Below are 14,032 nucleotides of genomic sequence, written 5' to 3' on the forward strand. Positions count from 1 at the left end.
TCCCCAAAGTAGCATCAGACCAGCTGGGTACCTGGTCAAGCACTGAAGACCAGTGCTGATCAACTGCTGGAATGTTCACTGAGAACTTTAACCTCCCGCTTTGGCAATCTGAGGTATGCACCTGCTTCAAGCAGGCTTCAACTATACCAGTATCCAAAGTGGAATGTGGTAACCTGCTTCAACAACTTTCATCCAGTAGCATTTGAGGTTGGTGATTAAACACATCAACTCCTGCCTCCAATTTGTCTACCATAACAACAGGTCAACAGCAGATGCCACTTGGTTGGCTCTTCACTCAACCCTGGAACATTTGGATAGTGAAGATGCATACATCAGGATAATCTTCAGCGACTCCAGTTATGCAATCAATACTATCACCTTCTCAAAAGTAATCAATAAGCTGCAAGACTTGGGCCTCAATATTTCCTTGTGCAACTGGATCCTTGATTTCCTTACTTGGATTGAGATTTGCAACACCTCCTCCACAATTTATCAGCACAGGTGCACCACAAGGCTGTGTGTGTGCTTAGCCCGCTGATCTTCTCGCTTTACACTTATGACTGCATGGCTAAGCACAGCTCCAATGCCATGTTTATGTTTGCTAACAACATTACTGCTGTTGCCAGAATGAAAAGTGGTGACAAATCAGTTCAAAGTAAAATTTATAATCAGAGTACATACATGTCACCATACACAACTGAGATTCTTTTTCTGCAGGCATACTTAGCAAATCTATAGAACAGTAACTGCAAACATACGGAATTGTGAACAAACTGTGCAAATGCAGATATAAATAAATAGCAGTAAAAAAGTGTGAAATAACAATATAACAGAGTTCTTAAATGAGTGTAGCTATCCCCTTTTGTTCAAGAGCTTTATGTTTGTGGTGGTAGTAACTGTTCTTCAACATGGTGGTGCGAGTCCTGAGGCATCTGTACCTTTTACCTGACGGCAGCAACGAGAAAAGAGCATGGCCTGGGTGGTGAGGATCTTTGATGATGGATGCTGCTTTTCTACAGCAACGTTTCATGTAGATGTGTTCAATGGTTAGTAGGGTTTTACCCGTGATGTACTGGGTCAAATTCATTACCTTTTGTAGGATTTTCTGCTCAGAGGCATTGGTGTTCTCATGCCAGGCCATAATGCAGCCAGTCAGCACACTTACCACATCACAGCTATAGAAGTTTGCCAAGGTTTTCAATGACATGCTGAATCTCCACAGACTCCTGTGGAATAGAGGTGCTGACGTGCTTTCTTCACAATAATATTTATATGATGGGTTGAGGACAGGTCCTCTGAGATTATGACACCCAGGAACTTAAAGGAATTTAAAATTTAACATATAGGAGATTAAAAATCTGGCTGAATGGTGCCACAAAAACAACCTTTCACTCAATGTCAGCAAAACCATAGATCTGATCATTGACAACAGAAGGAGGAAACCGGGAGGTCCATGAGCCACTCCTCATCGGGGTATCAGAGGTGGAGAGGGTCAGCAACTTTAATTTCCTCAGCACAATTTCTTCAGAGGATCTGTGTTGGGTACAGCCCACAAGTACAATTACAAAGGCAGCATTTCTGCTTTTTTTATATAAAGAAGTTTGCAAAGATTTAGCATGTCATCTAAAACTTTCTCAAACTTCTTTAGATACAAGATGGAGAGTACACTGACGGGTTGCATCAAAGCCTGGCATGGAATCACCAATCTCCTTGAATGGAAATACCTACAAAAAGGAATGGATACAGCCCGGTTCTTCACAGGTTAAGCCCTCCCCATCATTGAGCACATCTACAAGGAGTGTTGCTGGAAAGTGGCATCCATCAAGGCCCTCACCACCCAGGATGTGCTCTCTTCTCTCTGTTGCTATCAGGGAGCAGGTACTGGCACCTCAGGTCCCACACCATCAGATTCAGGACCAGTTATTAGCTCTCAACCATCTGGCTCTTGAACAAGAGGGGATAACTTTGCTTACTCCAACACTGAACTGATACCTCAACCTATGGACTCACTTTCAAGGACTCAATCTCATTCTTGATATTTATTGCTTATTTTAATTATTATTATGTATTTTCCTTTTTGTATTTGCAGTTTCCTGTCTTTTGCACATTGGTTGTTTGTCCATTTCTGTTGTGTGCAGTTTTTCATGTTTCTTTGTATTTGCTCTGAATGTCCACCAGAAAATTAGTCTCAGAATAGCATATGAAGTATACAGTATGTACTTTGATAATAAATTTACTTTGAATTTTGAACACTCAATTTACATAAAAAGGCATATACAACAAGATTTAGGAATTCTGAAACACTGAAAATGCCTCGTGTGGAAGAGGAATTTTATGGTTTAAAAGTGCAGATTTCTCCATGTGGTCATCTTTAGAGGAAAAATAAAGATTTTAAAGATCAGAATATACTTAAACCACAATCTATTTTTTTCCCTAGAGTCATGATCAGTTTCCATATGAGAATAAAGTCATAGCTTGACGACAATGATCTCTAACCGGAATAGTGGCATCCACCTTGTTAATAGTGTCATCAAGAGAACAAGAGTTACCTTGCGGAAGGCCGCCATAAGAGGTGTGATTTTTCGGTTGTCTGCTGCATCCACATCAGCACCAGCCTGGACCAATAACTGGACAACATCAAAGTGCCCACCGTTTGCAGCCAGCCATAAAGGTGTATTACCTTTCTTATTGCGAACATCAATGTGAGCCCCTCTGTTGTGTTCAAAGAAAGGTGGTCAAAAATTGATTGGCTGAAATTTCACAGGACTTTAATGAAATCATTTTATACAAAAAATGAAATCATTTTATACAAAAACAATCCTTTAATGAATTTAAATTATTAAATACCTGTTTATCAGCAGTTCACAAAACTTGTAGTGACCCTTATCTGCAGCAATGGTTAAAGCTGTATCACGTGATGAAGGCACAGGTGGTGCATTAACATCAGCCCCTTTATCAAGCAGAACTCTCCCCACCTCTGCATACCCTCCAGAGGCAGCTTCCATTAAGGGTGTGAGGCCAGTCTAAATAGAAAGGGTTCCAGTTATTTTAAACAGCAGTATTATTTTTCAATTTCATCTGCTTTGCATCGTTCTAGAAATTTAACAAACTTATATAGTAACACAACACAAAAATACCAAAATAATTTACATATTATGCACTTCAAGTTTTGTGATCCTGCAGCAGACAAATGTATCTTCCCAAAACTCAGCAAACGCCTATCAAAACACAGTCATTTATCTGAGTGTTATTGGTCAAGAAGGGAACTCAACCAAATGATCAGAATTTCCTGATCATTTTGTGAAATACTTCAGTATTGCCTGAAGGATCTTTTATTTTTACAACAGTATGGTGTATATTTCCAATGTAGCACCACCTCGGTATTTTACTTCTCACATCTAAGTAATTAAGAATGAACATAGCTAAGCCCAAGCTACGATTTTTTTCAGTAATTCACTGACTCCTAACAAAATGAAAAAATAACCCAGTTATTCTGTTTTGTGATATGTGATTACTTCTTAATTTACACCAGATGTTGTCAGTTTCTTGCATGTCACACTCCAAAATTGTTTTGAAATTCTGAATACATTACATCTATTGATTCTCACCACCACATCTGCTGGGTGTGCATGACTCTTGAATTTGTCAAGATGTTCTTTTCATTTAACTATGTAATATCATACAAATATGTTAATTTTTTTTAATGTAGCCCACCTTTTCCTATCATACCAACTGGCGGAAAGTTCCCTGCATTCTCTGTCCAGTCTTTTTGTACAAAGGGATCAACATTTCAACTGCAGGTGTACTCTAGTATCTAGGGAATTCTGGAAGAATAAAACTAACATTTCTACAAACTCTGTTGACCCTTTCCAAAACCCATCACTTCCAAGGAATTTGTCGGCTTCAAATTTCTTCAGCATAATTATCTTTGTTAAAAGGATTTGCTTATTTTGACACAAGAGTTCAGGTCCATGTCCACTCCCAGCTCAGTAATCCTATTAGTCTCATTCCTATTAAATTACCTGCATTGAGTAGTTTACAATAGCCAGCTAATCTGAAAACACACTTAAGAGGACACAAGAGGAAACTGAATCACTCGGGAGAAACCCACACAAGGAACGTGCAAACGCCACGTTGGATTGAACCTACATTTTGGAGCTGTGAAGTAAAAGTACTAAATGTTGCACCACCTGGATAAAAAATGAGAAAAAGTGCAAAAAGCTTGACAAGGGATCTTTAGGAGACTGACCACTGACCTTGCCTCCTAATCTTTCAAGGATGCTCATTCAGTATCAATACCATAATTATTTTGGCACTCCTATTCCCAATGCCCATTTATTATGGTGATTACAATCTGCTCTCATTAGATATGTTTAGCTTTACTTCTGGCTTTCATAAAGTTCAATTTAAACATTCATTTTTCCACTACCAATATTCCTATCTTTTCTGCAATATAAATATTTGCATAATTTTAGTCTTCCTGCTTGTTTGAGTTCCATATAGTCTTAATGCCTCTTGACTCCTTTTGATAATTGTTAAATTTTCAGCCTGTTTCTAACCAGAGATGGAAAACAGGATCTGAACCTCACTCCCACTCCAATTTGCACAATCATACAAGACCGAAAAAGAGCAGCAAGAGAAATGGAGAGAGGCAGCAATTAAATGGCAGGAAAACAAAGGAATTAGATCTTGAAAACCATGCAAAGTGATCTACCCTAGCCAAAGGTAAGAACTTGCATTCTGAGAACACAGTTTGGAGAATAAGAACACTTCAATCATCACTGGAGTAAAAAATTCAATAGGATATAGAGAAACAAATCCACTGTCATGAAAGTAGCTGCAAAAAAAAACCCTAAAATTCCATTAGTCAAAAAGACAAATAAATGCATATACAAAGTTAACTGTTAACTTTTGAAGTAAGGCACTCAAATAAAAACTAAAATTCAAACTGTTCACAAAGTAGTTCAAGTAAAGTGATTGCACCAAAAACAAACATTTTAAAGATCAATATTTTACATCTTTAAATTTGAGCATTGCTTTTAATGCATTTATTTTATTAAATAAAGTACCTTTGCCCTGTGCTCAACATTCGCCTTCCTATCCAACAGTAGGCTGACAACTTCTGCACGGCCTTGGAAGCAAGCCAGAGTGAGGGCAGTGTTTCTATTTGTCTCAATCTGGGCATTGATGTCAGAGCCCATATCAAGCAACAGCTTTACTGATGCCACATGGCCATTCATTGCAGCTAACATCAATGGAGAAATCCCCAATTTGCTGCCAGTCCTGCAACAGAATAAACAGCTTAAATCACCATCATTGCAAACGTCTACACACTGCTTTTCTTTTGCTACCTTGTTTTATGCAAAATTGATACACATAGCCCACCACAAAAATCACATCTTACGTGATTTCTAACCTGTGTGAAACCCCTGAAGTGATTAAGCAGAAGCCAGTGCCAAGAAAATGCCGAATCCAAGTTATTACACATTTTCCCGTGTAACCTTTCAAGTTAATCAAACCTTCTACACTTAAAATTGTTCAAAGCATGCAAAATGGAGTTAAAGCATGTAAAATCGGTTTGGAGGTGCGTTTATAAATACTTAACTTCAAATTCATGCCAAATGACTCAATGTAACATAAGTAGAATATCACAAACCAGATAACCAAAACATTAGTTTTACTGCTTTCATAACTTTGAAAAATCTCATTTTCTTGTTTTCCCTTCAATTCAGAGGAAGGCCATAAAGTTATTTTCCACCTCCAGGGCAAGTAACTCCTGTAAGTTATTTGACTTTGAATTCACTGACAACAATACATCTGGCTTTTCATTTCTACTTTACTTCAATCTTCAAACCATATTGTGAATAAGATTGTACTGCAGTCTTGTGCTCATCATGTTCCCCGATAATCTCAAATAATTATCCGTCTGTACTTTCAGCCATTTACGTGGAGATTTGTTTAGGCTAATCTAAATTGCCAGGAAAGCACTAGCAAAATTAAAACCATAACAATTTTTGGGGATAGGATGGGGAAACAAAAATGGGGGAAGAAAAAAATGTACTAACATGAAAATTGCGTATATCTAATGAAATCTAAAAATCAGCAGACTAGAATATTTTCATCACATTATAAGGAAACATCATTGGAGAACATCATTCCTACATCAGAATCACTAATATATTGTACCTGGAATTAATTTCTGCTCCAGCATTCAGAAGGATCTTAATGATGTTAACATAGCCACCAGAGGCAGCAAGACTAAGAGGTGTGTAGTCTGAAACATTCCGATGTTCTTTGTTTGCACCGCGAGCCAACAACAGCTCCACCACCTTAAGTCATTCAAGAAAAAGGGTTTAGATATGTCAACAAAAGTTGATCCACTTTACCAAATATTATATGGCATAGCAAGATTATGGTATTAAAAGAGATACCATTCAGACATGTCGTCTATGGGATGCTGCAGTATTCTTGAAAAATCTTATCTTTGTGGGATTTAGTATTGACCTTTGTGACCAATAATGTAACAAAAGGCTGACTATTACTGCTATTGACTGTTATTATTAATTATAATCACGTGAAATACACTGGCTTTATGAATTTAACTTTTCTTTTATAACCTTAGTTACTTCATTAAATTGAGATTATACTTTGATACAGTGCAATTTCCATATACAGTCGGCCCTCCTTATCCGCGAGTTCCACATGTGCGAATTCAACCAACTGCGAATTGAGAAAATCCGGAAGTGCTCTTCCAGCACTTGTTCGAGCATGTACAGACTTTTTTATCTTGTCATTATTCCCTAAACAATGCAGTATAACAACTATTTTACAAGGTATTTACATTGTATTAGGTATTACAAGTAATCTAGAGATGATTTCAAGTATACAGGAGGATGTGCGTAGGTTATCGTGGATCGGGATCGAAAAAAAACGGAAGTTCTCTTACATCCGATATTATTTAGCATCTGTTAAGTCAAATGTTTGTCTTAGTATATAGTATATATTTTACCTTTCTATGCATATAAAACACTTAAGAAACATATGTTTCAGCGCCGGGTTGGGAATGGAAGTTCCCGATTTCGATCCAGTGTCAGACCGCTCCCGAGCGCGCTCTCCATCCCTGCCAGGTTGATGCGAAGGATCAAAAACCCAAAACCCAATAATTAAACCACTGCGTTGCTTAGTAATAATTGTAGCTTTCATCGGGGCAGGCCCTTTCTCACTTTATCCTTTAAAATTGTTCCGATCGTTGACTGACTGTAGCCCAACACTTTTCCAATGACCGATAGAGCTTCACCTCTTTCTGATAGCTTTATTATTTCCACTTTATTTTCAATCGTGATTATTTTCATGAAGAGAAACACTGCGGATTCAGAGCTCCGCCACCGGGTCCTAATGTCCACCGCACTGCAACAGGTTAAATAAGGTCCGGGGCTCCACTGGGTCCTAAGGTCCACCGCATTAAGTCAGGTTGAATAAGGGACTTGAGCATCTGCATTTTTTGGTATCCGCAAGGGGTCCCGGAACTAATCCCTCGTGGATAAGGAGGGCCGACTGTACTCTCAAGTTGTGCTTATTGAATCTAACCTCTAATATGAACTTAAAGGTGTGTTACCTCTTGCCTTCCTCCTGAACAAGCCAATGACAATGGCGTATCCTTGGTGCGTTCAGATTGTGCTTCAATATCTGCACCTTTGTCCAACAGAATTTCTACAACACCAACATGACCAGCCGTGGCAGCCAAAATTAATGGAGTAAATCCTAATCAGAGGAAAAGAGTAATAAATTTCAGATTAGACATGCTGGAGATCCAATAATATTAACATAAATGTGCCATTGAGTGAGATGTTATAAGGCAGAAGGAGCACAAACATTGTTTGTTCTTGTTGGGCCAAATGGTTTGATTCTTTGCTACATAACTGCACAACACATTCTCTACCTGCCTATAAGGAGCAGTTTATAGTGGTTGTAAAAGACTTAAAATTACAATTCAAACTCCAATAAAAGCTCCACGCAATGGGAATAGAAAGCTCAAGGAAAGCTTTTTCTTCCCCCAGAGAAATCTTCCTGATGAATTGAGTCATATTCACTATAATTTGATAGCTGTCCATACATGCTCTGAAAGTTGCCAAAGGCCACTACTAGGCTTACGCCAGTGTAGCACCTATCAAGCATTTGAGGTCTTCTTTGTGAGCAACCTTGCTCACAAAGAAGAATACCCATTAAGGCATCCTTCGTACTTATAAGAGGTTGGCAACCACGGAATATGACTGTTTTGCAAATGTTTTGCTACTTCAATGAAATTAAACCAGATCTAATTACAAATTAATGCATACCTTTTTTATCCCGGTGTTCAATGTTAGCACAACGAGCTATTAATACTGATACAAGTTCTTCATGTCCCCCAGCACATGCCAACGTTAATGCTGTATCATGGTTGCTCTCCGTCTAAGTGAAAACAATGCATTGTTAAATGAAGTTTTAAACAACTTTACAGCATATATGTAATTAATGCTTATACTCAAGAGCATAGCACTGTCGATGGAAATCACTCATCCATACTAATGAAATAAACATTTCATAGATTAGCTAAATCTTGGTATCAGAACTTTCATCTAGAACAGCACTAAATAACTCGCAATATATTCATAATTTCCCATTTTCCGAATTTCCCAATGTTTATCTCTTATATAAAACTTACTTGGGCATCTATTTCAACTGAAGGATAAAGGGGCAACATTGAAGAAGGAGAAACAACTGGACTTGGAGTTTGAGTACGAGGCTGAGGAGTAGGGGGGGTTGTAGTGTGGGAAGAAGCATTCGGTCCAGAAGGCATTCTATTACTCACAGCTGCAAGACAAAATCAATAGTTATTTCTTCAACATTAAAGTACAAAGTGAGAAAGAACTGTGGGATTTTGGTAGAAGGCAAATCTCTATCCAAAACACATACTTCTTGGAAATTGAGAAATTGTGTGGAAATTTGTTATTTTGAAGTATTGTATAGATGTAGCTTACATTTAAGTAACTAATGTTTTACTTCGTGAAACTGAAAACTATTTAAAAACATTTTAAAACTATGCATCAGAAAGCTGTTCAATTATTAGAATAAAAAAACTCATTAATACACAAGTAATACAAGTCAATTTAAGATTGAGCCCTGCCGAACAAATCCACAACAATTTTAATCTTACCCAAAGGCCCATTGATTCCTAAAGTGAAAAACTCTGGAGACTTGTGAATCTAATATACAAATCCACATCGGCCAATAGTTTCTAAAAACTTAGTAAAATTTCTTTAATAAATCGCTCCTTTTTGTCCTGAGATTAATTGCAGTCTCTCCCCTTCATGTTGACCTCATGTTGATTATTAAACAAAAGCTGGACTCCAAATGTGAATGACATTCATTAATGGAGTAAGAGATGATATCTAGCTAAAATGATTGACTCCACAGGAATAGGGATAGGGACCATACTTGACCTCCCATAAAACATCAGCATCTGATGCTTCAAATTCTGAGAAAAAAGTTACATGAATGACCTCTTCAACTGCACATCAATATGCTTTATAATGCAACATGGCTTTAGCATGCAAGAACCATTTAAGGACTCTTGTTCTTGGCAACTTTCATCTCAGCAACTGCCAAATTCAACAGATTTCCCAAACTTTCAGAGCAAGGCTATTAATACCTTACCATCCCCTCTTAGCATGATGAATTCATTCTCTAATCTACTTATCACCATTTCTTCTTCCCAGTGAATGACCCCAAATGCAAGAGTTTAACCTGACCTTTAACCTACACCATTATCCCCAACCATTGCCCCAAAAGTTCGTTCCAGGTGAAACTTCAGCTTGTACCATTTACTGTACTCACAGTGAAGTTTCCTCCACCCTGGAATGGGGAAAACAGTTAGGATATGACTTGCAAATTATTTTCAGTACACAAGCACCACAATCATCTTCCAACACCATTCACCAATTCACCATCCACTCTCATCCCCTACTCACTCATCCTACTGGTTTTAAAAAAACTAAATACAAAACTTGAGGCAAAGTAGCTAATCTTTCAACTAGATACCTGAACCTTCTAGACTTATTGATCTTAATCATTTCTGATCAGGACCATACCCATTTTCCCTCCCTGATTACAACTCTCAGGAACAATACTGCTATTTGCATTTACACCTCCTCCAGACCTTTTTATTCTCCATTTAAGCTTATTAATATCCTTTTAGATTGGTATTGTCACACATTTTACCACTTAATGTGTCTTCTACCATATCACGGCCTTTTTCCATTTTCCCTTTCATATCATTATGCTCCTCTTCCTGAAATTACTTGCATCTTTTTTCTTAGTTCAGATAAATCACTAATCTAGCACTTCCAGCATTAGATTTCAGATTTCTACCATCCCTTTTGCACTTGCAGAGGACTGCCATTTGTTTTAACACTGCAGCAGCTGATTGACCTCACCTATTCTTATATCTTTTGTATATTTTAATAATTCAATTTTACTTGCTTGAATAATTTGATGAAACACCAGTCACATCTGTTGTTTTTTTTTGATTTTCAATTTCAAAATACCTTCAATGTTGAACATATATAAATACAATGTTTTACTGGACCTCAGCAAAAGTTTGTTCATTGGAAGCAATTTTCCGTTTAATTTTTATGATCCAGCTGTTTTCAGAACAGATGTACCTGTTGGGCATCATATGCATGAAAAGATTTTCAATGTAATTATTAACTTTGGACACGTTTTATTGCTAAACACTGATGAAAGCTTAAAAAATCTTCAGAGCTTATTTTCAACGTGAAATATTGTTCAAATTTATTTCTCATTAACCTCAACACCTGAAAATGGGTACAGTTAAAGAATTTGATTTGTACACCTTTTAGACCTATAACTCTAATACTTAATATTTTGAATTTTTTAGTTGTTTTCCCCACTGCCATACTACCTTCAAGAGTGTGGTAAAACATTATCAATGCTTGATAAAAATATGAAAAAACTGGGTGCAAAACCAGCAAGATTCACAGAGTCTGGACAATGGCTACTGATAGATTACTTGAAAAAGTGGTGCTTCTCATCTAAACCCTAACTTGTCTTTATCTCATCCTAGCACAAATGAAAGTAAAGACAGGTCCTGACTATTGTAATCAATCTTTTCCATTGCACAGAATGGTTTTCGTTTTGAGTTCCTCTCTCCAGATCAGGAGGCAAGTTAGTGATATCCTTTAGCTACGTTCTGCATCAGAATATGGATTTGCTTATGCATCTGAGGAAGAGATGAGAGAAAGCATACAGCACAGAACATCACAACTTCAGAAAGCTAGTAGATTATTGTGCAAGAAACTTGCACAAATAATCATGAGACGTTAAATTATTGATTAGTTGCAGCCAAAGGTCAGTCTAGGAGAGCTGTTTGACAAAAACAAGGAGAGAAAGTACAACATTGAAAATGAAGTTGGGCATAGGCACATCAATGGTTGTACAGATTTTGTTTTGCTGTTTACTCATGCACGAGATGTGGACTTTGCAAGCAAAATCAACATTTTCTATGCATTATTGCCCTACAGGTGGATTTGGAAACACGCTTCAAATAGACTAGATTAGGATGAACTCATCTGTTAGAGAATTTCTTCTCTGACAGTTATTAGTAAATTGTAAGGGGTTTTACATCAACCCAGACATGTTGTAAATTGTATTTTTATTTAATTCTGATAAATTCTCCCAACTGCCATGTAGAATCTGAGATGGCTCTATCTCGATCAATTGTCCAGAATTCCAATTACTATTCTAGTAACTGAACCACTGTGCTAGTGCACTCCACCATTTTCCATTTGCTAAGGAAAAGTTTAGTTTAAAAAAGACCAAGCTTTGTTAATTTGACACCTATCATACCCAGTAAGTGTATAATGTTTCAAAAAAAATGAACCAGGTGCTGGGATCTATTATTGAGCCAGTTGCACTTTTATTATACTAAACTTGGAATACTGCAAACACTTTGAATGTGGTAACTGAGCCATCTACAACTTGAACTCAATGCGGCTGATCTCAAGGCACAGAAGAAACTACAAGGTATAACTTGTTAAGCTAAAGTTTTCAAAGGCATTTTCCTTAGAGGACGATACAAAACAGTTAACTCAATAATAAAAGTGGAACAAAGGGTGTTTTTCCTGCATCACTTTGCAAGACAGAAGAGGGTATAAATATTTCTATATACTCTGGGACTCATCAATTGGACTGAATGATAATGATTACAGTTCCAGCCAGTACACAGGATTTACCTATGATCAAAATAATGCAGTTGGTTTTCGGATTAAGTAAAATTTTAATAAAAAGATTTTAAAAATACACTGTCCACCAGTATTCAAAAGCTTTAATCTTGTATGTGTCCTTTATTTTCGCAGTTGGGTTCTCTACACTAAAAGAACCATTAAAGTATAGTGAACAGTTAAAAACCACTAAAATGGAAAATTTGCCAACAATATGGGAATGCAAGATAAAGGTGTACAGACGCCAAGATCTCAACTTAAAGTACATTAAATGGTTAACCTTAAAACAATGAACAATACATTTTAGTGGTACTAGTTAACTGATAAATTAGTAGATGCTGGGTTGATTACAAAATAAAAAGAGCTTGGATAAGTACACGGATGCAAGGGGTATGGAGAGCAATGGTCCAGGTGAGGGTCGATGGGCCTAGGCAGAACAACAATTCAGCACCGACTAGATGGGCCAAAGCGCCTGTTTCTGAGCTGTGGTGCTCTGTATCTATTGGTCAGCAAAATAAAATGAATTGATAATACTCTAATCCAGTAGCAGGAGTTCTAGTCCGAAGCATAGGGCCATCTAGAATCCTAGTAAATGACATGTTCATTACGTTTTGTCTGCTGCAGGATGGAACCCGCTTCTTAGACTGCTGGTGTAACAACTGAAGATGGGATATGCCTAGTAAAGAACATCAGCAGGGATACCCCTCTTCAAACAAGCTCACAATTGTATCTTTTTAAAAACGTTGAATTTCTACTTTTCTACACATAAATATAGCTTTTGTAAGTTAGTTTCCAATTAAAAGTGGCTAAATTTTATGATTCTTATACCATGCCTAATGTGGACCTTAAAGTAGTTCTGAATATTCAATTCAACCTTTCATGCTGTCCTGCCAAGGGGCAATAGTGGGCTGGTCTGGGATGTCACCCGAATGGCCAGATTTCTGAAGACATGTCAGGCATGTGCTTGACCACATTTGTTAAGTTCTTTTGACATCTCCAGTATTACAGTTATGTTAGTTGCAGGTACACAGCCGGTCTTTGAATGACAGATAACACATACCTTTCAGCCAAAATTACAATGACACACGCAGAATGGCCAATTTGTTTCCAGCAAAATATTGGCCACATCAAATGCAACAGATATAGAATTCTTCAACGCTCAGACACTAACTTCAAGTCCAGCCACAGTCCAATGAAATAAAAAATTAACTGCAGCTGTTACCTTTTTTAATGAAATTAACGTGTACAGGACCAGTTGAGCCCATGGTTGTGGACCCACAGCACAAATTTATCCATAATTTGGCTAACTCACTCAGAAACTAATGGGCCATTCGAATGGGTAAGGCAAGCACCACATGCAAAAGAATACTATTCCAGAGTTAAGGCTAAAGAATCCAGTAATGAAGAATAGTCGTACCCTGAACTGGGAGTGCTTTGCTCCTTACTAACAATCTTTAAAATGAAATGCATCAATTCTCGGTATCAATATCCCAACTTCAAAGTAATTTAGAAGAAAACCAACTACTACAGATTGTTGGTTGCTGGTTTCATTCCCAGTTGCATGTAATGTACAGCACGGGGTAGAGCAATAAAGAGTTTCAAAGTAAGAATCTCACCTCTATAAGTCAGCAGTAGTCTCATCTCACCTCACACTCAGTAAAAAGTTAGTTTTTGTAAATGCAACTACTATTCCTTCGAAGCTTAAATATCGTGGTCTTTATTATGAGGTCAAAAACAACTTTCAATTCCTTTGA

At 37.4% G+C, this 14,032-nt stretch overlaps 1 protein-coding gene across 9 annotated transcripts in view; it reads right to left on the reverse strand.

The window, feature by feature from the left end:
- ankhd1 (ankyrin repeat and KH domain containing 1) overlaps positions 1-14,032 on the reverse strand; it is a 150,032-nt gene that overhangs the window by 33,453 nt on the left and 102,547 nt on the right. For all 9 annotated transcript variants that reach the window (XM_063053397.1, XM_063053394.1, XM_063053396.1 and 6 more), the window contains 7 exons: positions 8,702-8,850; positions 8,337-8,448; positions 7,616-7,761; positions 6,187-6,329; positions 5,070-5,283; positions 2,848-3,023; positions 2,550-2,712 (listed from right to left, as the gene is read on the reverse strand). In XM_063053397.1, coding sequence (XP_062909467.1) covers positions 2,550-2,712; positions 2,848-3,023; positions 5,070-5,283; positions 6,187-6,329; positions 7,616-7,761; positions 8,337-8,448; positions 8,702-8,850 — 1,103 coding nt within the window. The remainder of the gene's footprint in view (positions 1-2,549; positions 2,713-2,847; positions 3,024-5,069; positions 5,284-6,186; positions 6,330-7,615; positions 7,762-8,336; positions 8,449-8,701; positions 8,851-14,032) is intronic.

Source organism: Mobula hypostoma, chromosome 7 (assembly GCF_963921235.1).
Source record: "Mobula hypostoma chromosome 7, sMobHyp1.1, whole genome shotgun sequence".
In the NCBI taxonomy this organism is placed as follows: Eukaryota; Metazoa; Chordata; class Chondrichthyes; order Myliobatiformes; family Myliobatidae; genus Mobula; species Mobula hypostoma.